The following is a 25,381-nucleotide window of genomic DNA, read 5'->3' on the forward strand; positions in this document are numbered from 1 at the left end:
TTGAATAATTTAAAAGATGATGAAAATTGATCAAATGATGTTTATTTTTGTTAAAACTCAATGTCGATTTCAAAAATTCATTTTTATTATTGAAAATTAACTATTTTGGTACAATTTTCAGTTGAAGATAATTTTTGATTCTTCTCATTTTTATTTTGATGTTATCTTTCAATGATTTCATTCTTTTTTGTTTGCAACAAATATCACTCAACTTTTAAAGAATTTTTGTCTTTGACATCTTTTTGTAATGCGAAGTGAAAAAATTATAAAAATTGAAATCTTTTCTCAAATAATAAAGTGACAAAGAATTAACTAAAAACATAAACACATCCTTACAGCAAAACATTGAAAATAACTTCTTGAACGTGAAAAAATCGGAAAACATTAACATTTATCTGATTTTCTTATTAAAATGAAAAAAAAAAATGAAAAAAGTCAGTAGATGAAATAAATGAGATTCAAAAGAACACCATTATTGCATTATTTCTTCAAATGGAAACGAATTTGCAGATTTATCATAATAACGATCATCACATTGTTTTCTATCAAAATAATGGGTTCCAAACCCATAATAAAATTTTTTCAATCCAACAATGTTTCATAAATTTATTAACTTTGAAGAAATAGTTAAACAATTCAATAATTATTAAGTGGTTTGTCCACTAGATATATTATTTGAAAGATTTTCATGGAGGATGTTCAATTCTACATTTTGTTCAATTTCAATCAAAATTTTCGATTTCAAATGATATGTAAACGCAATGTGTTCCAATTTCCATGAAAGACTTTTTATGAATTCAGGAAATGCAGTTTCTAACTTTTTTTCGTCGGTAAGTGTTGTTAAAAACTGTTCAAAAGTTCTCATTCTTTAAAGAATTACCTTTTTGTGGTTTGTTCTTTGTGTTTTATTTTTATTTTGATATCAATAAAACAATATTTTGTTCTTTTCATAGACAATTGCACGACCATTGATAGAAAATTTATTCCCACAAGTTTTAAAATGAAAAAAGTTTATTTTTATTTTCGCAGGTTTGTTGATCACTTAATTTCTTTGTCTGGAACTTTGGTGCCTTTTCTATTATGCGATTCATTTTTAAATTTGAAAATGAAATAAATTGTTTTTTTCTTTTGTTTATCTTTTTTCAAAAATGTTTTTTTTTTCTTTTTTCTGAAAATTATTGTTTCTTTTCAGTAAAAATGCTTATGCTTGTTTTTTAATAAAAATAGAGTCATCCCGATTCTTTATCAAGAATTGTGAAAACTTGTTGTTGGAAAAAACGCCATTAACAAAATGCTTGACAATCAAATTGAATAGTAATTTCATAAATAATTAATATTTGATATGAATAGATTAAAAAGGTTTGATATGTTTTTCAACTTTTTTCGATTGTTTATTTCTCACAAATCATTTCTTTGGATTGTACTCACTTTCATCAGAATCCGTGAAAAGAACATAATGCTCAGATAATCTTTTGGGCAAACATTTTTCCGATCTCATGGAATATTTTTTGGACAATTTTTTTTCATCCGAATCTTCTTCTTCGTTGCTTGATGAAAGATCATCTTCTATGTATTCACTGCTGTCAAGATCTCTTTTTCTCTTTTCTTTCGATTTATTTAATCTGTCGGAATGATGATCAGTCTCTGAAGATTCATCTTCAGAATAATTAGAAGAACTCGATAAATCAGTCACTTGTTTTCGACCATCATGTTCATCCAAATGATCTGACCGGCACAGAATCAGTCTTTTCTGTTTGTTTTTTCTTCTGAAAACACGAACGACCAAAATATTTTCTTCCCCTTCTTGTGAATCAGTTGGATCTGATTCGAAATCTGTTGAACATGAGATATCGTCAGTGTCATTATTGTCACCAGTATTCTCATTAGTAGTAAGGTTTGAAAGCTTGGAATCAGAAGAAGTAATTTTTGAAGATGAAGGTCTTTCCTTTTGATTTTTTATCGTTTTTTGCTTAATATTTGTTTTATGAATATTCTCAATTTTTTCATCAATATAAATAGACTTTTTCTCTTCAAATGCTTGCCATTCATTTAGAACTGCGTTTGATGTAATTAGTTTACCAGAGATGGACCATCGGTATGTCTGTCTCGCCGGTTTTACACCGAAAGACAAGGAATCCAAAGTGCACCTCAGAACGTGAGATATTCGAGAAGACGTTATACCAGCTTCGTAAAACCCATGCCGTATTACTCTAGGTGCCATCGCATAATAAGAGCAATCTGCGATTGCTTGGACAAAAGGTAAAAATTCTGTTTTCATTTTTCTCACACTTGGTTCATTTCTAACATTTTTCAATTGCTTTTTTAGTGCTGCATTAGGTCCGAGATCAAGTGGCTGAAGGATATGGGATGTGTGTGCTGGTAGCACAACGACATCCACGTTTTCTTCAGAAAACTTTTTCCACAGCTGGATATTTTGTCTTGAAGAGTGTCCGTCAAGAATTATTAAAGCAGAGAGTGATGAATTGCTTATTTTTTCTTCGGATATTTTTTCGTATTGAGTAATTTCTTTTTTCGTGAAGCTTGCTTTTTGCATCTGAGTGTCATTCTTTATCCACCAATCTCTATTATCATCTTCTTCAATTAGAAACATTCTTTCATCAGAAGAACTTAAATAAGTTTCATCACGAAAGTTAGTAATTTCATCAACATCAACTTTAGGAGATCCATTTGATGGTATTTGAAAACTCTTTTTGTTTCGAAAAAAATTTTCACACTCTGAAGATTCTTTTGAACAGCCAAATGCGGATTGGTGCAGTTGCTGCAACGCTTGAATTCGATCTCCTTCTGAAGACATTGTCTCTGAAAGTTCCAGTTTGTCAATACAAATGGATTCCTTGTGACTATTTTCATTATCGCACTGATCTTTGGATCGCTGGGATTTTGTCGGTGAATCTGAGTTATCTATTGGAAATAGTTCTGATCCAGCTGATGAATGCAATGCTATTGATTCTTGATCGTCTTCGTCTTGAAAATTTTGTTGTGTTGTTTTTTCACTAGAATCATTCTTTTTCATTTTCTGATCGCATTTTTCTAACCTTCTTTCTTTCGTTTTCAATTCACAAGATTTTTTTTGGAATATTTCATATTGATATTGTTGAATTCTTTCAACAACTTTTCTTTGCTTTTGAATGAAAGGAAGAACATGTTCTAACATTATTTTTTCAAATAGCTCTTTTGTCATCCATCCTTTTTGAGTTGAATGCAATACGAATGATTCGTCATTCCATTGTTCGTTTATTTCTTTTTCATATTTTGAACTTAAAAGAAGATGAGTGGGGAGATGATATCCATCAGCTCTCACAATAAATAAAAGAGTTAAATGACGAAGAGGAGGAGTTTCCAAACATGGCAAGTATTTGCATTTCTCATTTGCAATTCTTTTATTATGATGACGACAGTTGGACTGACAACTTGTTTCGTCCAATTGTTATATTAACGAAGGATGATATTTTTTCTTCAGCATCAAAGTTCGCAAATGAGAAAGAAAAGACTGTATATTTGCTTTTAACGATGCTCTCAAGCGTGCATGATCAAGTCGAACTGGATTTATCATGCGCAATTGTTTTTGCCTTGATAAAAAATCGTAAACCCATCTCAGACTTGGTGTTTCGATATATTCAGTCGAGGCCGGAGATCTTTCGATTCGAATTTGTCTTGCCTTGATTGGAAAATAAGTTTCAAATTTCAAAATAAAAAAATCATACTAAAAAAGGAATGTCATTAATTGATGGCTGCTTCAAAATATTGTGCCAATTTAATATAATTTGAACAAGCTTCTCTTCTTCTTCCTTCGTTAAATATCGTGGCCTTCCATTAATACCAGATATCTCACCGCGAGATTCCATTCGATTTGCTCTGTTTCTTCGAAAATATTCTTTTCTGGAATTATTCATATTTTCTGTCTTCACTTTTTGCATTTGAATAATTTGAATATCAACAATTGACTGATTTCTGCAATATTTTTGGCTTTTTTAAAAATTTAATATGGAATAACTCCCATCATAATAAATGCATTTTTATTCTTATTAAAAATTCATTTATATTTTGAAGTGTTTATTTAAAAAAAACTTTTTCTTAACACCAAAATTTTATTATGTTTCCAAAAATCCTAAGAGTGCGGGTTTTTGCAAATGTTCGGGTTTTTGCACATATCATAATCACATTTTTTATTATTATGGGTGATTTTTTCATTGAAAAATCGATTTTTTGATCAAAAATTTCGAAATTTCGCTTTTTCAAAAATGTGCTCAAATAAGTTTAAATAATGAGTATTTATGAAAAAAATTAATTTCGCAAGTGAAAAAAGTGTATTTGGATAAAATTTCCAAAAATAAAAAAATCGACCCAAAATTAATTATTTCAAAAATTAATTTTTATTTTTTTCTGTGTTTAACAGCATCGCATATTATCACAATCGGATATTGTCACAAAAAGTTGTGCAAAATCAGATGTGATAATATCCGGTTTTGACTGTATATAGGAAAATCGTCAAAAACAAACCAAAATGCAGAAGGCACAGAATTGAAATGGATTTTCTGCTTTGCTATGGAAGAATGATGTGGGTTTGCAGAAAACGCGGCAACAGGCAGCCAGCATACAAGAATACATCCTTGTATCGAAGCAGGATACCAATAAATGTGATTTTGTTAATAATCCAATTAATTTGGAATAGAGCTAGTGTAAATTTTGCTCTGAAATGTTGGGAATTCAAGGAACTCTGTGGAATATTTGTCATCTGTTTTGAGGTGTTGCTCGATAGACATGAAAATCTGAATGAAACTATTTTTGTTTGCGAAAACAATATTGATGAAATATATGAATGCGTTTTGAGGAGAAGAAAACATCATAGAGGAAAAAGAAAGAAACAAATGAAGGTCTTTGGTGCAGTGGAGCGAAAGAAAGATAAAATGTATGAATCAAGGAATTTTTTTTGTCATAATTGTGCCTGACCGTTCAGCTTCGATATTGATTCCAATCATTCAAAAGCACATTCTACCTCATTCAACAATAATGTCAGATGAATGGAAGGCTTATTCATCTCTTTCTCGTCTTGGATTCAATCATCCAACAGTGTGCCACAAGATAAAATATTATGATGAAGAAACTCACTCATGCACAAATACAATCGAAAAATTATGGAGCCATATGAAAAGATTTTTTCCTCATCAAAGCATTCGAGAAAAATATGTAGCTGATCAACTTGCTTTTTGGATGATTAATAAGAGAAAGATTGTGAGATTTGAATAAATTGTATCAACAACTGTTTTTTTGCAAAGAAAAACAAACAGAAGAAGCTGAAGAAGATGAAGAAACAGAAGAAAATGAAGAAGAAATACCTGATTTGGATGATTTGATTAATTCCAATGACAGCGAAACAAGTGAAACCGACAATATTGACACAGGCGATGGTTTATCTGCCTCCGAGTATTCAGAAAACTCATAAAGATAAACTTTTTTGTTTTGTTTTGAATTTTTTATCTATGATAATTTTTCCATTTTTGAAAAAATTTTTTACCCATTTTCAAAATTTTTGAAAAATTAATATTTTATTTTAACGAACTTCCGCATGTTTTTAATTACTAAAAACATCACAAATGATGTTTAAAAACAATAAACAATTGAATGTTCATGAAAGGGTTTCAAATTCGATTTGTTTGTTTGTCTGTTTGCTTTATTTTTCAGCAAACATAGCGATTTTTAACATCATTTGAAGAAAGAATTGAATTCAGCAATATCTCTTTAACATTCATGCGAATTCAGTTCATTTTTTGATTTCTTTTCTTCTTCTTCCTGTATCTTTTTCTTTTTCTCCAAGGCAATCACACCTTCTGACGCTTTTCTCTCAAAATCCAGCTCATTCTCAATCCCATCTTCTGATCCTCTTTGGGCAAGTCTTGCTGTGAGAAAGATCCAAGCCAACTATTTTATTGAGCAGTGGTGATTTGTTCTGAATAAATGCATTTTGATTTTTGTGAGTTTTCAAAAAAGCTATTTTTTTATTTAGCTTTCAAAGATTTTTTTCGAAACAAATGAAAAGCAGAACTCTTTGTGATATTGATCAAATCAAAGCAACAAACATTGCATTCATCAATTCTGCTCAACGTGAACAAATCCTTTTCACAATTACATTTTTTATTATATTTTTCTAAATTATCATCACACAGGAGCTTTTTCTTTGATTTTTCATTTTCATTTTTCATTTTGAATAACAGAAAACAACTGTTTCATTTTGATCGTTTTCTCAGCTTTGATGATATGTTCACGAATATCCTTTGGTACTGAAAAACTCATTTTTATCCATATTCATTGAGAAAGGAAAACTCATCAAAGAAGTCAAAGGTTTTGCTCTTTGTTTAATAATCCGTTGAGCATTCTTGATGTTCAATGAATTTCAAATATATTTTTCATTTTGGATAAGTGAGATGTATAATCTTTTCACTCAATTGCAATGCTTTGTTATTTGCTTTATATGGACAATGAGGATAATGATATTGGTTGGAAAATATGAAAAGAATGATTTGAACAATAATTTTTCATCATCAAAATAATTAAATATGGTTTGAAACTCAACGCCCATAACAAAAATTGTTCGGGCTCATTTATAAACAAGTGATTTTTTCGTTATGGCAACAATGTGCGTATTTTTGTGATTTCTTTCTTCTTTCATGTTTGCTGTTTTATTTATGGTTAATGTTTTTTAATTTAACTTTGGGAATTGTTCTCATCGCCAAAAAAATGTGTTTCCTTTTTGAAGACCTGAACGCAAACCTTCACCATCTTCCACAGATCAACTTTTAGCTTTAACTGGAGCAGATAAAGAAATTGAGGAAACTTCGCATAATTGTGCAAAACATTTGAGGAAATGCATTTGAAGGATGAATTGCTTCGTGGTGTTTATTCATATGGTTTTGATGTTCCCTCACTTATTCAGCAGAAAGCAATCCTTCCAGTTATTCAAGGGAGAGATCTTCTTGCTTAAGCAGATTGGAAAACAGGAAAAACAACTGCTTTCTCAATTGCTTGCTTGCATGCAGAAAGTTGATCCTTCCTGCCACTTCACACAAGCTTTGATTCTCACTCCTTCAAGTGAACTCACAATACAAACGCACAACGTTTGTTCAATTCAAAATGTCTTTTATGATATTTCCAAATTTTTTTAGATGATCGCAAAAATGGCTAAATTCTTGAAGGGAATCAACATTTTGAAAGTTGTAACAATACTTGATATTCGCGAAGCAGCAAAAAAAAGTGACTGAGACACCACAACACATTGTTGTCGGAACACCACAGAGATTGGCTCATATGATTCGTTCTGAAATTATTGATGTTTCTCATCTGAGAATCTTTGTACTCGACGATGTTGATGAAATGCTCTCTCAAGGGTTTAAGGATAAGATTGTAGAAATATTCTCAAATTTACCAAAGAATGCACAAACAGTTATGATGAGTTCTCCTTTGCCTTCGGAGGTCATTGAGATAGCTCACCAGATTCAAAATGAACCTGTTCGGATTTTGGTTCCTCGCAATGAGAGCATTCTTGATGATATGCGTCAATTCTATGTTGCTGTTGAAAATGAGGAATTCAAAGAGGAAGCATTATTGACCTTCACGATTCTATCCAGGTTGCGCAATGCGTTGTCTTCTGCAATTCAAAGCGCAAAGTGGATTATGTCACCGAGGATCTTCGGAGCATAGGATTCAGAGCGAGTTCTGTTCATAAAGGAATGTATTTTGAAGAAAGAAACAGCACTTTTCAAGATTTCAGAGATAGAAAAAACAGAGTGCTGTTGACTACAGATGAGTTTGTTCGTTGTATTCACGATGTATATGCTTAGCTAATAGTGAACTTCGACTTGCCGATGGAGTATGAGTCATATATTCAGAGATTAGACAGTACAGAAAATTTTGGAAAAAGAGGAATGGTCATCAGTCTTGTCACAGAAGAAGATGGTCAGATGCTGAAAGATATTCAGGAATTCTATGGAACAAAAATTGAGGAACTACCAGCAAAATTCAAAGAACTGCTGCAGCTGAAATAAATGAGAAAATGGTGAGAGAAAGAAGGAAAGGGCAATCTCAGCTTTCTGAAAGGAAAAAAAATGAGAAAAGAAAAAGATGAAGAAATGATGGAGATGAGAATGAATAAAAGACAAATAAGCAAATGAGAATTGATAGAAGAGAGAAAAATCAAATGAAGAAAAGAGGAAGAATTATTGAATAAATAATTTTGTTTGCTTGACACCTGTTGAAAATTGGATGAATTCTTCATTGAAATTGATCAAAATGAAAAAAACATCAGAAAAGAAAAATAAAGTGATTTGAAACCATCAGAGCCCTTTCTTCAACTCCTTTTTATTCTTCTTTCATTTGCACAGCTTTCAAAAGACAAGTGAAATAAAGTGGAAATTGTTTGAAGAAGATTGACTTTCGTCAATACAAAGATAGCATTCACAAATGCCAATCAGCCACTTTTCATTTTCAACTTTGTTTTTTTCAACTTCTTCATCAGCTGTTATCATTTCTAATCTTCATGTTTATAAAGAAATTAAATGAAAAAAGAAAAGGAAATAATTCAACATATTGCATTATTAAATGTTCCTCAACAATTGTTTCTCGTCTTCAAGAGTGATATTCACACATTCCTTAAATTCGTCTTTTTCATTTCAGAATAACCTATTTTTTTGGTTTTTTTATTTGATGGCAGGGCAATATTTCTTCTTTAAATATACAAATGTTACAAACACATAAAATGCTTTCTTTTTCTTTTTTCAAAAGTTTGAGTCATCTCCAAATAAGTGCATCCAATTTGACATTTTCTGTGCTTCATTTTCCAAGGCAAATACACTTCAAACAGTTGAAAGTGAATTCAAAATGAAAAAAACTCAAAAACATGAAAGCAATAGACAAAGAAAAGCCAATAAATAAGAAAAACAAACACAGAACTTTTCTAAAATATTCTTCTTTGTTTCTCTATGTTGTTCTCATTAATCTTAACAGCTTCAGCAAATATGTTCATACAATATCACACCACATGAACCTCTTGATCATTTTCAGTTTCGCCTCCGTATATGACAGGTATCTTGCCCAAACATCCAGTTTCACAAACTTGTCCAATAGAACCTTCATGGTTGAAAACGAATCTTACAAGAAATTTCAATGATATTTCTTCTTTCCACGCTTCCAAGCACCTACAAAAGGAAGACTCGGAATTTGCAGATGCGTCACATGCTCATCGATTGTCATTGACCTTTATGAGATGTGCAAGGCAACACATTCCTATTTCCTCCTGATGATTGAGAACAGATAGCACAATAATTTCTTATCTCTTCATTGTGCAATGCCCACAAACAAAGAAAAAAGCATCCTTGACAAAAATGAAGAAGATGAATTCTTTCAAACAGAAAAGAGAAATCGAGCGGTTTTTTAAACATACAAATTTGGCAAAAAAAAGTGAATTTCAAACTTTTTTATAATGCTCTTCTTCATTTCACAGATTGGCAACGGCCATTCAGACAAAAGGATGAGATAATACAAAATTCAATTTCTATTAACCAACAATATCTCAATGTTGCGCTATCATCTTCAATCTTCATTTTTCCATTATCACAACTGCCCATAATTATTTTCATTCAAAATTTATTCTTTGTTATTTTTCAGATAAAAATGAAACTCAAACCAAAAAAACAGAATAAAAGTTGAAAGCGCAATGATTTATCCCGCCAGGATAATAATATGGAAAAGAAGTTCAAAAGATGATTTGTTTTCAACACACAAAAGTGAAAATCCACGATACTGATGAATCTGTAAAGGCACCCTTAATGGTGAACAGTGGATGATGAAAAGAGGTTCTGGCACAAGTGCAAACAGATGCCACGTTGGAGCGATGTGTTTGGATGTGCCGCTTCTGTCATCATTTGTGCCAGAGCAATTTGCGGAGTTTTCGCTCCAGCAGAAGATTTTGCAGAAAGAGCAGAGTATCAAGGCGAACAGAAGGCAACTCTTTGTCAGCAAGCTGGTGGACATCCGAAAGCAGCATTCGGGCCAGCAGGGCAGGCATGGGGAAATGCAGAAGATGCTTAACGAGGCGTCTCTGGCTGTGGAGCACTCGCGTAAGGTGAATGTCCGAGCTTCAAAGTTTTCAGGGCTGCACATATTTTTCATGAAGCACCCTACAGTCCAGCTGGCGTTGTTTGTGGTGCTTCTTGCGTTTGTTTCTTCAGCGATTTCATTTCTGCAGGACTGGGTGGTCAGCTATGGACTGAAGAGACTGAAAAGTTGTGTGTCTTCTCTGTGCAGCGCTGGGTGGCAGAAAGTTGTTGTGCATGTTGCATACAATTTGAGTTTGGCGCTGATAGCGACACTGTTCACAGGGATTCTTTCGCCTGAGGCAGGCTCTGGGTCGGGCATTCCAGAAATCAAGGCTATTTTGGAGGGTGCTGCGTTTCCGCAGTTTTTTACCATGCGAACGCTGATGGCGAAGCTTATTGGGTGCTCGCTAGGGGTGGGGTCAGGGCTTTTTATTGGGCGTGTTGGGCCGATGACGTCGGTTTCGTTTATTGGATGCAATCTTCTGATGGAAGCCTCTCCGCTGTTCCGAAACTACCTGGAGGCGGAGTCTGTGAAGCGCACCACGCTGTCACTGGCAGTTGCAGTGGGGATGGCGGCGACTATGTATTCGCCGGTTGGAGGGGTTCTGTTTGCCATCGAGCTCACATCGGATGTGTGGCTCACGCAGAACTACGGAAGGACTTTCTTTGCTGCTGGGTTTTCGGGTCTCATCTTTCGGTGTGATTCTCTTTTATTTTCATTCATTCAGCCAACTCCTTCATTTCTTTTTTTTTATGAAAAAATATTATAAAAATAAATGTTTTTGTCTGATTCTAACACTTTTCGGCTGATATTCTCATGTAATGTTCTGTGACAATATTATTTCTGTTATCGATGCTTCTTCTTGCAACAGGCTGTTCTCCTTCGTCGACTACTCTCCGCTGGGCAAGGCGCCGGCACTTGTAGAGCCAGCGTCCTTGTTTGACTACCCGCTGTTTGTGGCCGAAGGGGCGGTGGTGGGGCTGCTTGCTGTGCTGATGATACGCTTGGCAGAAGGAGCAGCAGCTGTCTTCAGGTGGTTCGAGCATGGGGCATTTGGCGCAGGCGACAGGAAGAAGACGACGTCGCTGGACTTTCCGGAAGAAGAAGCGGTGGTGTTTGAAGGGGTGGAAGGGAAAGCAGGGTTTAATGTGGAGGAAGAGGAAGAGAAGAAAGAGGAAGAAGAGGAAGAAGGAAAAGAATGGAGAGGGTGTGAGATGATTGAAATGGAGGAGAAAAGGGATGATTGGAGAAGCAGCGAGAAAGGATCGGGCAGAAGAGAAGAATGCGAAAATGGCACAAGGCATCCGAGTGATGCCAACTGCAGGCACAAAGCAAATGATTTCACTGGCAGCGCAATCACTTCATTATCATTATCATCGTCATCGTCATCGTCATCGTCATCGTCATCGTCATCGTCATCGTCATCGTCATCGTCATCGTCATCGTCATCGTCATCGTCATCGTCATCGTCATCGTCAACGTCATCAACATCAGCATCTTCTTCTTCTTCTTCTTCTTCCTTTTTATATCCAAGTTCATTCCCTTCTTCGCCTCACCCTTTGCATGTCTCTCTGTTTGCCCGTCTCAGACACTTCATCTGCTCTTTACAGACGCCATTTCGAGTGTTGCTGCGGAGGTGTATTATTGTGGCAGTTGTATCGCTTGCACTATCACTGCTCTCTGCACCTTTCCCAGTCTCATCTACCTCTTCCTCTTCCTCTTCTTCCTCTTCTTCCTCTTCTTCCTCGTTTGTATCCTCTGCAAGCACCGCCATCGGGACAGACAACGCTGCGCTGCTGATGGCGCTGCTGCAGTCAGATTTGCCGGCAGATGTGGTGCCTCCTTCAGATGGGAATGTGCTGCAGAGCTTGTGTGTATGCCTCGCTGTGAAGTATGTCTTCCAGCCGCTGTCGATTCCGCTGGCTGTTCCCGCAGGTGTGGTGATGCCTTCGCTCGCTGCGGGTGCGCTGATGGGGCGTGTGTGTGGAGAGGCGCTGCACTCTGCAGCACCTGGTCTGTTCCGTTGCGCCCAGATCTATGGCGCGTGTGGGGCAGCTGGTTATCTGGCAGCAGCGACACACACATTGTCCCCGGCGCTGGTGGTGGTGGAGGCAACGCAGATGCCAAATGTGGTGCTGCCGTGTGTTCTATCTGCGTTGGCAGCGTATTTCGTGGCGGTGGCGTGTGGAGATTCGCTTTATGAGATGCTGATGAAGTTCAGGGGCATCCCGTCGATTGCGATGACGCTTCCGAATAGAGCATGTTATGGTGATGATAACAATGGTAAAGGAGATAGGAAGAGAAGAAGAGAGGAAGAGGAAGAGGAAACAGTGGAAGGACTGATGGTAATGAAGATGCCAAAAAAGAATGGTGAGAAGAAGGGATACTATGGCAGCAGAGTGCGAAAGAGCACAGAAAATATGGTGATTGAGGAAGAAATGGAAGGAAAAAGGGAGGGAGAAGTGGAGAGGGAAACGAAGAGAGAAAGGGAGGGAGAATGTTGTCTTCCAGCAATTGTTGTTCCAGAGCGGGCGACGGTAGGGCAGGTGGAGAGGGCGATTGCAGCAGCCGAAGGAGTGGAGTGCAAATGCGTTCCTGTTGTGTCGTCTGTTTTTGAGCCATTTTTGAGCGGGGCAGCTGCAGTGGCATCGCTGAAGCATCGAGTGGAGAACAAAGAGCTGTGCGAAGAGTGGGTTATGCTGAGCCTAAAAACGGAAGCGCTGGTGGAAGAGGGGTTTTGGAGGAAGAGGGCACATAGAAGATGGGGGAGTGTGAGTGAGGAGGCAGCAGAAGGAAAAGAAAGTGATGGAGATAAGATGAAGGAGGAGAGAAAAAGTGAAACCGAAGAGGAATCATTGACGTTGTCTTCCTCTTCCTATGAAATGGCTCATTCTCATTGTGCATCTCACAATTCATCTGCTATTTCTTCTTCTTCTTCATTGTATTCTATTTCTTCTGATTCTTCTGATGATACAGCAGCCTTCGCACCATTGATCCGAGGAAGTGAAAGTGAATGGGGCAGGCAGCAGAATTTACCTCCTGTTGTCATCTGGCCAGTTGTTGTGGAGATTGGAAGAGAGAACAAAAAAGAACAAGAAAGCAAAAAGGAAACCTTCAAACAGACAAAAAGATGGCCAGGTGCAAAAAATGATAGTTTTTGTTTGTGGAAGGGAATTTATTCAGACAATTGTGAAGAAAGAGAGAGAAGACAGACAAGAATGCAACACGATTTAGGACAAGGAGCACAGACATTGTTGCAACCTGAGGCATTTCCTAAACTGTTTCTTGAGAAGACTTCTCCTCCATCTCCTTTTCCTTCTCCTCCTTCACTTTATTGTGATTTTCATAATGATGATGATGATGATGATGATGATGATGAAGGAAATGAAGCATCACATGCGATTCGATTAACCACTACGGAGCAGATGGAGCTGTTTGAAGGGCTACCGCCTCCGCTCGTTGTGTTGAGAGGAGAAGACGAATGCTTCGATGAGAAAAGAGAGAAAAGTGAAGAAGAAGAAGAAGGAGAAGGAGGAGAATTGCTTGATAATTTCACACATCATTTGCCTCTATCGCCTTTTTCTTTTTCTTCTTCTCCTTCTCTTTCTCCTTCATCTGCTTCTGCTCATTCGAATTCTTGCATGACAGTTGAGAACAGCAGCGGTAGTAGTAGAGTGAATCGAGTTCCAGTTGAGACGTTACATTTGCGAAAAGTTGCTGAGAAGCAGAAAATAGAAGCAAAACGAGAGAAGAAGAGAAGAAAGCTGCGAAAGGTACTCAGAAATTATGTTTTACGAGAGAAACTGAAGAGAGGCTCCACGCAGATGAACACAAACAGAGAAGAAGCAGAAGGAGATTGCGAACTATTTGACAAGTGTCATTCATCTTCAAATTCTTCACATTCTTCTCTTGCTTCTTTTTCTCTTTCTCCTCCTCCTCCTCCTTCTTGTCTTCAAAAGCACCGACGAGGTTGTGTGATTGATGACAGCAAGCTTGGGAGTGTTTTGATGCGAGGCGATGTGATTGTGGTGGATAATGCTCCGTATGCGATGGATGTGCACACTCCGCTGTTCAAAGCACACGCGATGTTCCGTCTGCTTTCGCTGTCGTTCTGCATTGTGACTGAAAGGGGGAAGTATGCGGGGATGCTGTTCAGACAGCAGTTTGTGCGGTTGGTGGAGGAGAGAGAGAAGAAAGAGGGTAAATGACAGAGGGGAAGGAGAAGAAGCAGGGAAAGAGGAAGGAAAGAGAAGAGCAGACGGAGAAGAGCGATTCAGTTGGGATGAGGGAAGGAAAGAGAGAATGAATAGAGATATTAAAGGATGTTGGGGAGATTAAGTTGAAATTTTGAAAAGCAAAATTTTATGTTCAATGAAAAATCTCATTTTATGTTTAATGTTTGTGACAATGGAGATGATCACGCATACAAACACGAAAGGGCAAAAATTCACTCTATTTGGTTTATATTGTTGTTGTTGGATTGAGAGAAATCAATGAAGATGAACAGAAATTGTTTGCTTCCCTCTTCATTTATTTGAAAAGCAATTCACTTGCCAGATCAATTTATTCCAATGAAGCAGCATCCTTGTTTCATTTGATCATCTAAGTGGAAAAGTCAACTTCTTCTTTCACTTCTTCTTCTTCAGCCATCAAATCAAACAACACGCGCACGTCACAACTGTCTCGGCTTCCTTTCCTGACCCGTCTGAAAGAAGGCCCCGCAGAGCAACTGAGTCTGTTCCGGGCAGCGTCAGAGGAGCTTCTGGAGGAGATGATGAAAGAGCTGACAGGAACATACCCCTTCCTTCAGCAGGCACACGAATGCCTCTCCTTCAAGAAGCCCTGCCAGTTTGCTGCGCTGTCTTCTTCGCATGCGCTGCCGCTGAAGCCGATGAAAGTGAGCGAGTTTGCATTTGCAAAGCTGCCGGCGCTGCCAGAGTCTCCGCAGGTGTTTGCGAGCAGAGCAGAAAGAGAAGGAGAAGTCGAAAGGGCGAAAGTGCAGGAGAGAGGAGGAGCAACCAGGACACTTCCGTCGCAGCCAAATGGATACAACTTCAGGACTGTTTGCGAAGATGTCATTGAGAATATGATCCAGAGCTTCATTTCAGGGTGGATCGACGAGGAGTTGAATGCTATGTGAGATTAGTTGAGTGAACTCTACAATTTTTTGTTGGTTTTTTGTTATTTATTTTGTTTTTTATTTTATTTTGTTTAATTTTTACTTTCATTTCAAATTAACAAAATTGAAAAATAGAAAATGAAATTTGTTCTTAAAAAAATAATAATTTCTTTTGATGTGAAGTTATGAAATCAAATAGCAATTGAAAGAAGAGTTTTCATTTACATGTATAAATTTGTAAAAACGGAATGTATATCATTAAACAGAGCAAGAAGCACAAATATTAAAAACAATCAACATGTAAGGACATGAGTAACTCAAAAACATCATTAAATGAAGACAAATAAAAGTCAAAACAAATCAAATAAACTTTCAAAAAGAAAAAAAGAAAAAGAACTCTCAATTAACGCTTTGATGATGAAAATAAAATAAACTTAAATTTAATTTTTCATTGAAAACAAAAATGCTTCATGAAAACGTGCTGTTCATTCGATAAAACATTTCTTCAACAAAATAAAATATTTCGCAAAACAATCATGAAATCCTTTGGAAGTTTATTATCATCGCATTCGAAGATTTGGGCCTCTTTGCAACACTTCATAATTGAAATTGAAGAACGTTCTTTCAAAGTCGTCTTTTGGCTTTGTTGGAATTGTTCCTTTCATCATCCAAAAATGCTCGAGATTTCTGCCTTGAGGAAATGTTTCCACAAGATCTCGTATTCCTGTCTCTTCCAACAAATCTTCGAGTCTGCAATAGAGCAGCGTTCCTGTGTCATCTTGCTTCTGCGCTTCCTCTTCGTCTTCTGTGAAATCCAACAGTTCGAATTCTGTTCCTTCGTTTAGTTCCCCTCCTGAAAATATTGAACGTGGAATGCACTTTTCAACCTCCAAATTGGAGATCCCATCCCAGTTTCGAGAGAAACTGTTCCTGAACATGTACTTTTCTTGTGTTGTTTTATTTTTCATCTGTCGTATTTCTTCGTTGGTAGGTCCCACCAACTCAAGTCGAATCTTGCGCGATGGCAGAGAGAAGATGATGGCAGCTTCGCGAATCTGAACAATTCCACGAATGAACAGCTGCGGAGAGCAAGGCGATAAGTCTGCCATCCACTCCAGAAACCTTGTCACATAGCCAGTCTCAAACGCAAATGGCAGCTCTTTCACAGTGTTCACAAGAACAATAGCCACAGCTTCGCATATCATTATTGGCACAGACTCCAAAGACGACGGATAGAAATGCTTGTTCTTTGAATAGCCAACTGAATCAGCGGCGCACACTGGAAAGCGGGACGAGAGTTTGGATGCAAGAAACCCGAAAAATGGACGGAGGATAATGTCATCTGCACAGCTCTTGTTTGAACTAATTGCAAACAAAATACAACTTATGTTGTGGTTGAGGCGATAAGCTGTCATTGAATAATGAAGTTGCTGAGAACGCTGACTGATTGCATCATTGTTACGTTGTATGCACACGTCAAAGCCAAACCTATAATTGATATTAGATATGTATTGGGTAGATGCAGCAACCCTTAATGAAAGAGCTTCGAAATAAAGTTCAAATGCCATGTCGTAATCACTTGCTGTATGGCAATTCTCAAGGGAAGGTTCAAAAGCAGTAATCCCAAGATCGTTTGGAAATGACAGTAATTTTTTTATTAAAACTCAACTTATCGTCTTCTGAATTGCACGGCAATTCTGATGACGATTGTGCAAGCAATGAATCATTCAACTTGGCTTCTGCCATCTCCTTCTCGATCAAGTGGAGGTCAGACACAATCTGCTCTTCAACAGAAGACAAACAACGAATAAGCATGAAATTCGGAAGCAATTGAAATAGCAGTTCAATGCAACTGCAAGCTAAAGTGTTGAACCGACTCAATGGAAAACTTCAAGAGAAAAAAAGAGTTGTGAAAAAAATGTGTTATTATCCAAAAAATGAAAATTCAAATAAAAAAATCACAAAAACAAAAACTTATTTCTCTTCTTTCCGAAGTCATCAGCCACACTTCTTAAGACGATTCAGTCGATCAAATAGCGTTGTTAATATATTTTCTGGAATCTCTTGACAACCGCCGCTGTCGCGTTGAATAGCTGTGAAGATTAGAAGAAAAAGGCAAAACGAATATTTTCAACAAATAAACACAAAAATCACGCACAGAAGCAGAGCTGGAAGAACACAAATAAAAAAGAACAACATTAAATAAAAATAAAAAAATTTCACTTGTCTTTTCCCCAAAACATACAATACATTTTTAAGAAAGAAGTCAGTGACAAAAGAGTTTCCTGAACTTGCTTCATGTTTTCTGTTGTGTCGCATGCTGTCAAAGGGATGCTCCTCTTGCAAGCATCACAACTTTCAATATTTGCAATTGCATCAGCGTAGGAACAGTCTTGATCTTCGTCTCCTGCTTTCGCTTTTTCATCTTCTATTTTTTCATTTATTTTGTCTGATAAAATTTCAGACTTTCTTTTTCTTTTCTTCTTTGCTGCTTCCTTTTCCAGTTCTTCTTTCTTCTTTTTTTCTTCCCTCTCTGCAATTGCTTTTTCTTTTAATTCTTTTGTTTTCTGAGACAGATACTCCTCTTCAGCTCCATCTGGCAGCTCCAACCCTTCTAACAGCAACATCAGCATTCTCTTCGGAACAAGTGTCAAATATCCACCATGCTCAAGAGAGAAAATAATTCGAGCTGCTTCAAGCCGAATATTCAGAGGGAGGCGAACGTGCTTCTCGTTGCTGCTGTCTCCATTATGCTGTTCTGTGGCTGTTGACGAAGAAGAAGAGGAAAGAAATGATTCACCCGATTTTTCATCTTCAATAATTATCAAATCTCCTTCTCCATTTGGCGTCTCGATTTTTTGATTCTTCTGTTTTCGTTTTGAGTCTGTGATTTTTTTGCTGTTTTTCTTTGTTTGAGTTGCTGTCTTCTTCTTTGATTGTGCTTCCCTTGTCTTCTTTCTTCGAGCTATTTCACTTCCGTCGTCATTTGTAAAGTATTTTAAAATTAATTCTTCCTCGTTGTGAGTTCTGTAAAAATTGAAGAAGTCTTGACTTTCTTTTAAACTTTTCCCTTGAAACAGGTTTCTTTTTCGCAATCCCAACGCAATTTCAAGAACAGCATGCAGAAAGTCGAGACCTCTCAGTTCCCTCCGAGCATCTTTGCTAAGCTTCATTGTCAAATGCTTCAGCTTTGTCATGCAGTGCAATATTGCACAAAGAGTGAAATGCAGGCAATCAATCGAATCACATTGAACTAAAAGGCTTTTGACACCATCAAAATATCCCTGCTCAGCCATCAATTTGAACTCTCCCTTTTCTGCCAATCTGGCAAAGTGAAATAGTATTTTCCCAAAAACACTCAAAGTTTCATCGTTTTCAGATGCTTGGATTTGTTTGACAATTGCAGGAATAGCCTTTCCATCATTTATAATGTCGTGGAGAAGAGGCGATGTTGAATAATATGAAACTCCAACAGTCCTTCTTGTATTTAGCCAGCTATGGAATTCATATCGTTCTCTGGCATTAGTCGAGACTTTTTTTTGCTTTAAAGCGCAAAAGCTGTCAGAATATGATTCTGGATTTAAAATAATCTCCAAAACAGATGCAAAAACTCTCGTGTCTTCTTCGTTATTTGTGAAATTGAAGACTTTGCTGCACGCATTTATCAACGAGTGCAAAATGCTTGCAGGAACCACATCCATTTTCCCTTTGTATTTCACAATGATGTCTTGAATTTCATTTGAACTTTCGAGCAAATCCTGGTGTTTAGTCAATTTTTTTCCGCTGCTAAAAAATAAAAGCAATTTCAATTTAAAAAGCGCGCAAACGTCAATTTGTTTGTCAATTCCTCCAATCTGTCAATAGCTGTTGAAAAAAGAAAAAATAGAAATCAGTGTGAGAAGTTCAATCATTGCCAACATTTGCTTTTCTCTTCATTCATTTTTTTGTTCTGTCGCATTCAAACACAAACAGCATGAAAAAAAGCAATTTTTGAAAAAAATAAAAAATGAAATCAAATTGCGAATTACCCACATGAAAATATATATTAATGAAACAACAGTTAATGAGTGAAATTGTTATAAACCCCTGCAGCCAATTTTACAGCTTTCTCTTTGCTTAAACTTGATTCTAAAAATGCCATTTTACAAATATTTTGTTTATGGGATATGGATTTTTTCGTCGAGAACAATCGTTGAACTTCAACACCTCCTTATTTTGGGAGTGAGCACCATATTAAGGGCTCAGTCGTTCAAGTGAAGTGCGAACGGTGAATGGCAAGTAAAAATTAAGGAATAAAATAATCGTTATTAAAAATTAACAATTGATGTGCAAAAACAAAGTGCACAAGGTGGTGTTGATAAATTACTACAAACAATTACAAAAGTGAGTGAATTGGACAAATTTGTGCCGAACATATCTCATTTCCGAAGGGTGGGAAGAGCTTTACTCGTGGTGGGAAAAGAGGTGTTGAAGTTCTTGATTGTTCTCAGCGAATCAAAATGCAAAGCCTTTTAATTCTTAAGAACAATCGTTGAACTTCAACATCTCCTTATTTGGGGAGTAAAATAGTTGGGATTTCCTTCTTAAAAATTAAGCTCCGACTCCAATTATTGTATTCAGAATTGCAACTGCTCCTTCCTGATTTCTTTCCACAAAAATCTCTTCGTGATCAATGTTTGCTTCTCCAGGTTCTTCAACCTTGTTGGGGAATATTGTTTCTCCTTCAGAGGCCTTTGGAAAATTCGTAGATGTGGTTTGCGCTGACTGAGCATAATCGTTTCTATCCTGCAAGCACATCTGGCTTTGAGGTTTCCTATTGTCGACCGTTGATAACAAGGTGTCAGCCATCCTTGAAGCTAAATTTGCTTTGAAGTGTGAACGAGTTGGAGTGTGTGAGTTTGGGGACATACGCGCGTGCCTTGCAACCATTGCTTCCGGAACTCCTTTGGACAATAGTGCTGAATTAGCTGCATTCTTGAGGGTGTAAGGTCGATATTCACCTGGAATCCCAATCTGAGTCATTCCAAGGCGGGCCAACTTACGAATTCCTTCTGTCTTAAGCAGAGTGTGCTCTACCGTGTTGAGAAAAATGTGTCTCTATTTTCATATGTTATCCTAACTCTACACCAAAGTGATTTGACAGCTCTTCCTGGGCAAACCTTTTCGTCCGCACATTTCATAATTGGAACTGTTATATATGAGGGTGTTGAAGATGTTTTCAAATTTGTGAATAAATGGATGGAGTCCTCTTGTATAACGGATTGGTTCATGGATATTCTTTCCATCTCACGGAAGCGACATGCTGTGAAAATAATTAACAGGATAATGCATTTTACGGTCAGATCGAAGAACGATAATTCCTCATTTGGAGGCATGCGATTGAAATAGTCAAATACTATTGAAGGGGACCACATTGATGTGTAAGGTTTCCTTGGAATGTGAGATCGATGGAACGAGCGGAATAATGTCTCTATCAGCGGGACTTGTCCCAGGTTTTCTCCGTAACAGATTCTGGTGAATAACGAGACCGCGGATCTCGTTGTGCAAAAGCATGAATATGGGAAACCTTTATCTCTCAACTTTATGAAAATGTTCGCACAGATCTGGAACCAATCGCTGAATTCCTTCGAAAAGTCTCCATATCCCTCTTCCTCCAACGCCAGTGAGAAATGCGCAAAGCCGAACGTGTACGAAGACCAAGTTGTGGAAGCGACACTATTTCGAGACTCAAAGATAATGAGATCAGGAACATTGAACCTTTTTAGCCCGCGCTTCCACCATTCCTCCCCGATTTCCATTACCAATTTAGTTTCCCCGCAATGTAACCTCCTGGTGGGAGAGATGCTCCTGTTCTCTTTAAGCCTATGCCTGGTTGAAGAATAGTTTGCGAATTCTTCCAATTTACGAAGCGTGTCATCATTCTTTTCAATAGAGGCGTCCAGATTTGATCTCTCCAGGCTGGAATAAGAATAACTGCTCTTGCTCTCTCTCTCCAAATCTTCCTCAGACACGGAAGGATAAGCGGAACAGGGGGATGAACTAGAGTCACCGTATTTCCAACTTACGGCCAATCCGTCCTCTGCGAAGGGACTTCCTGGTCCAAACCGAATTTGTGCTTTGTTGTTTCCTTGACTTGCGAATGCATCCTGTTCTATTTCGACATTCAACTGCTTCTGAACCTCCTCCATTCCCTTCCGTGTGATCTGGTAGTCTCATGATCTTTTTAGTCTTGATAAGGAATCTGCTGCACTGTTCAAAATGCCTGGAAGGTGAATCGCTTTCACTTTGATCTCCATCTGGAGAATTGCTCGTCTGATCTTTCTTATGATGCCGATTAAATTTCTTCCTGCAGCCCAGCGGTTTATGTTGAAGACAACGCTTGAGTTGTCTGATCTTAGGAGCAGATTCTTCACTTTGTATTTCTTGATATAGGGCTCGAAATGGTTGAGAGAAAGGAGAACTGCCAGTGATTCCTTGAAATTTGAACTTTGCGAAATGAATCTTCGATTGAAAGGCTGATGATAATGGTAACATGCTCCGTTGACTTCTAAGATGGCTCCACATGCCCGAGGGGCTGCATCTGTTGTTAATACCGCATCTGGAACTGAGTAAATTTCCAAATCTCTTCTTTCTTCCTTCCTCAAGCGCGATTCCCAATCTGAGATTTGTTTGAAAACTCCGTGATTCATCGCGAATTCTCCATCCCATCCATTTTTTCGAACAATTTTGTTGAGCAGAGTGTATAATCTGTTCATTTGAAGCCCTGCGTCTTTGCAAACAAATCGCACTGCACTTATTGAACCGATGAATGAGGCATAATCTCTTGTTTTTACTGTCGCTGCAATTTTTGCCTTTGTCATCCACCGCTTGCACTCCTTGCTTAATGCCTTCCTTCTGTTCCTTTCCAGTGCAACTGTCATCTTTGTCGTTCTCCAAGTCCAACCCAAGAAGTTGAAGACTTGTCTCGGAGTTATACTGCTCTTTTCCACATTGACCATAAGTCCAAGCTCTGCAAACCATTTTATCACTTTGTCCGTCACTTCTGTCAGATGGATAGGGTTTTGGTGGATAAGGATAACGTCGTCCAAGTATGCCATCCATTTCACATCCCATAGCTCTCTGATGCTTTGCAATACCTTTCTCATCAGTCGCGTGAAGATCTGTGGAGCATCCTTGAACCCGAATGGCATGCCGCGAAAAGCGAATGTTTCTTCGTGAAAGGAAAAGGCGAGAAACGGAACAAACGAATCGTGAACTGGGACGAGGAAGTATGCTTGGGATAAATCTAAAGTGGTGGCGAAATCGTTGTGCTCTAATTATCTTTCCAAAGTCCGGTGGTCTTCCATTTTGAAATGGATGTTCTTCACAGCGGCATTTAACGGACGGCAGTCTCGAATTTGTCGGTATTTTCCATCTTTTTTTGGGATGAAAAACATGTTGCTCAGGCAACGCACCTTCTTCCTGTCTATTTTTGAAATGACACCTGTTGCTAAACCTTCTCTTATCCAAGCGGAACAGGCTAACTCTTCCTTCTGACCTCCGAGGAAGCCCTTGTTCATTCGAACTTCTCTCATCAATCTGTCCTTTGCCTGTTTCCCCTTCCAGATCGGGCATATTCCCTCAGAAATAGCATTTTTGACACCGATCTTTTTCCACTCCTCGGAGGACAATCGAGTTCTTCCACCCACTATTGCTTCTTTCCCCACGCTTTCCTGGAAAATGTTCCTTGTCGAGGCCCGCTGTTGCGGGCCTGCACGCGAAAAAATCTTGTTCTAGTGATTCTTCTTTTTGGTTGAGGTTTAGCCGTTGAGTGTTTGGCTTCAAGAATGGGCTTGATGATCTCGAGTTTGTCGCTAGTTATTAGAGGATCTTCTGAGCCATCCTTCAGAACTCGAGCTGCCCTGAAACCATATTCGGCCTGAATGCGGGAATGTCTTGCCTCTTGCAACGCAGCAATGATCATAAGCACCGCATCAGCAAGTCTATCCCGTTGCGAAGCTCCTTCATCCTGTAGTAAAATTAGCGCCTTCACAGCGGGAAATAGATATTGCTCCACTCTCCAACCGCTCGAATCCAAGGCATCCTTTATCCAATTTGAAGATCTTGAATGGGCATGTGTTTGCGATGGTATGAATGGGACAAATGATAAAGATTCATAAGCATTCTTGGTTTCCTAAACATCTGCGCGATCAAGCTGAAAATTTAATACTGGAGCAGACACAGCTTTTCCGAAGAGTTCCGTAGATAAAGTTGCCAGTTTGTTGGTTGACGGAATCACCTGTGACCCGCTGTGACTTTGGCTTGATTGAGTCTGTGAGATGGGGGATGTTGAGCTACTTGTGGAGTTGGATTGAGATAGATCCAAGCCGCCCGTTGGTCCGCCCGCAGAGAATATACTGCTTGGTTCAGACGCAGGTCCAAAATTAGAAGCTTCAATTTCCATTGATCTGTTGAACGACTGAGCCCTTAATATGGCGCTCACTCCCAAAATAAGGAGGTGTTGAAGTTTAACGATTGTTCTTAAGAATTAAAAGGCTTTGCATTTTAATTTGTGTTTTGAAAAAACAATAAAGAAAATGAAACTAACTTGCTGAATATGACAGCATCACTGTCAAGCAGAATTAAGAATAAAAAAATTATAAACTTTAAATTTTTTTGATTTCTAATTGTTGACATTTCTTTTTCTATAAAAATAAATGAAAAAGAGTTTGTGTCAAACATTTGAAGCCATATATTTGTCAAAACCAAAATTTTTGCTAACGAATAAATACTTGAAACAAAATGAATATATATTTGTCAAAAATCTTGTGTGAAGAAACTTTCATAATAGGAGGACACTTTCCAAATGGCCTGACAGTAGCCTTTTCTCAGCAGCTAATGAATACTGAATTTCGATTTTTTCCCACATCATTCGTAAGGTGAATATGAGTACTTGAAGCATTCCGATAATCCTTCTTTCACTTTCATTTATTTTTTTTTAAAAATAAATTTTGTATTTCGTAGAAATGAGGACTTTATTGTTATTTTGTTTTTAAGCAAATAATTGTTAAAACAAGTTATTTTTGATTAATTTTTCAAACGAAGTTATTGAAAAAATAATAAAATAAAAAAATAAAAAAAAATTCAATTTGTGAAGTTTTGCTATGGAAAAATCGAAAAATTTTTCCACGTGTCCACCTTCATTTCGCATCCCTCATCTATCTCAACTTTCCTCTTTTTTCCTCTTTTTTCTAATATTTTCTATTTGTAATCGCCTTTTGTTGCTTTTCCGATTCCCTTATTCATTCATTCTCTGCATTCTCTGCATTCTCTGCTCTCCTCTGTCTCAACGCCTTCATTTATCAATTTCAGCTCTGTTGAGATTCCAGACAGAGATCCTTCCAGCTTTTCAATCGAGAAAGAACTTAGCCTGCTTGCGGTGCACTCGTCCCTCTTTTACAGAAAACTTCTTTCCTTCCTCTTTCAGCATTTCTTGCTCCCTCGAAAAGAGCTGAGGTGATAAGAGCGTTTAACTCAGTAGCTGCGCTGTTAACAATACACATTGTCCGTTCTGCCCCTTTCAATGAATTCTTCTTCTTCTTCTTCCTTAAAGAGTGTCAAGTTATCTGAATCTATTGTTTCGTTTAAGGCTCTGTTTTGAACCCTGCTATATGAGCTGTTTTATTTGCAAAGATATCTTTCTCCTGTGTATCAGTATATCCGCTGAAATCAACTAATCGCTCTTCTCCCTCCACTTCTCGCAGCCTCCTCTTTTAACTTCACCATTTCCTGTAACTTTCAACAGAACATCCACCTTTCTTTTCCTTCAACACATTTTCAGTCTGTCGCGTTCGAAGACGGATAGTACCTTCGTCAAAAATCTTATCTCCACAAATCTTGCTATTGTTAGCGAAAGCGTTCTTCTTCTTCTTTCAGGGAAAAAACTGTCGGAAAGCTTCTTCAGAATGAAGCGATTTATCTTGACCACTTCTTCTTTCGACCTGATTTGCAGAAACAGGCAGCGTGAATATCAATAGCTGTTCTTTCACCAACGGCAACTCAGTCTTCACGAATTACTCCTCCACCAACCGTATCATCTTCTTCTCCGAAGCATTTGCGCTCAACATCGTACACTTTGAAGGTGACAACATGCTCCATGACACCTTCATGGGT

The 25,381-nt window shown here is 37.6% G+C and overlaps 7 protein-coding genes across 7 annotated transcripts; 2 read left to right on the plus strand and 5 right to left on the minus strand.

Moving 5' to 3' along the window:
• Positions 1-6,932: 6,932 nt before the first annotated feature.
• On the plus strand, positions 6,933-7,716 carry MONOS_6274 (Translation initiation factor 4A; the record flags this gene model as incomplete). The annotated part of the gene is made up of 2 exons (XM_067876494.1): positions 6,933-7,133; positions 7,258-7,716. 2 exons carry the CDS (start codon positions 6,933-6,935, stop codon positions 7,714-7,716), a joined length of 660 nt encoding a protein of 219 aa, XP_067724158.1.
• Positions 7,717-9,853: 2,137 nt separating this feature from the next.
• MONOS_6275 (putative Chloride Carrier/Channel (ClC) Family Protein) lies at positions 9,854-15,250 on the plus strand (the record flags this gene model as incomplete). Its single annotated transcript, XM_067876495.1, has 3 exons — positions 9,854-10,806; positions 10,982-14,310; positions 14,718-15,250. The coding sequence occupies 3 exons, from the start codon at positions 9,854-9,856 to the stop codon at positions 15,248-15,250; spliced, it is 4,815 nt and encodes a 1,604-aa protein (XP_067724159.1).
• A 539-nt stretch (positions 15,251-15,789) lies between these two features.
• Positions 15,790-17,044, minus strand: MONOS_6276 (uncharacterized protein; the record flags this gene model as incomplete). Its single annotated transcript, XM_067876496.1, has 2 exons — positions 15,790-16,717; positions 16,899-17,044. The coding sequence occupies 2 exons, from the start codon at positions 17,042-17,044 to the stop codon at positions 15,790-15,792; spliced, it is 1,074 nt and encodes a 357-aa protein (XP_067724160.1).
• A 404-nt stretch (positions 17,045-17,448) lies between these two features.
• Positions 17,449-19,169, minus strand: MONOS_6277 (uncharacterized protein; the record flags this gene model as incomplete). Its single annotated transcript, XM_067876497.1, has 3 exons — positions 17,449-19,015; positions 19,057-19,093; positions 19,148-19,169. The coding sequence occupies 3 exons, from the start codon at positions 19,167-19,169 to the stop codon at positions 17,449-17,451; spliced, it is 1,626 nt and encodes a 541-aa protein (XP_067724161.1).
• Positions 19,170-19,819: 650 nt separating this feature from the next.
• On the minus strand, positions 19,820-21,417 carry MONOS_6278 (uncharacterized protein; the record flags this gene model as incomplete). The annotated part of the gene is made up of 2 exons (XM_067876498.1): positions 19,820-20,326; positions 20,389-21,417. The coding sequence occupies 2 exons, from the start codon at positions 21,415-21,417 to the stop codon at positions 19,820-19,822; spliced, it is 1,536 nt and encodes a 511-aa protein (XP_067724162.1).
• A 24-nt stretch (positions 21,418-21,441) lies between these two features.
• On the minus strand, positions 21,442-22,419 carry MONOS_6279 (putative Reverse transcriptase (RNA-dependent DNA polymerase); the record flags this gene model as incomplete). The annotated part of the gene is made up of 1 exon (XM_067876499.1): positions 21,442-22,419. The coding sequence occupies one exon, from the start codon at positions 22,417-22,419 to the stop codon at positions 21,442-21,444; it is 978 nt and encodes a 325-aa protein (XP_067724163.1).
• A 497-nt stretch (positions 22,420-22,916) lies between these two features.
• MONOS_6280 (uncharacterized protein) lies at positions 22,917-23,672 on the minus strand (the record flags this gene model as incomplete). Its single annotated transcript, XM_067876501.1, has 2 exons — positions 22,917-23,312; positions 23,439-23,672. The coding sequence occupies 2 exons, from the start codon at positions 23,670-23,672 to the stop codon at positions 22,917-22,919; spliced, it is 630 nt and encodes a 209-aa protein (XP_067724164.1).
• Between the last annotated feature and the right edge of the window lie 1,709 nt (positions 23,673-25,381).

Source organism: Monocercomonoides exilis, assembly GCF_001643675.1.
Source record: "Monocercomonoides exilis strain PA203 chromosome Unknown scaffold34-1095894, whole genome shotgun sequence".
NCBI classification, from domain to species: Eukaryota; Preaxostyla; order Oxymonadida; family Polymastigidae; genus Monocercomonoides; species Monocercomonoides exilis.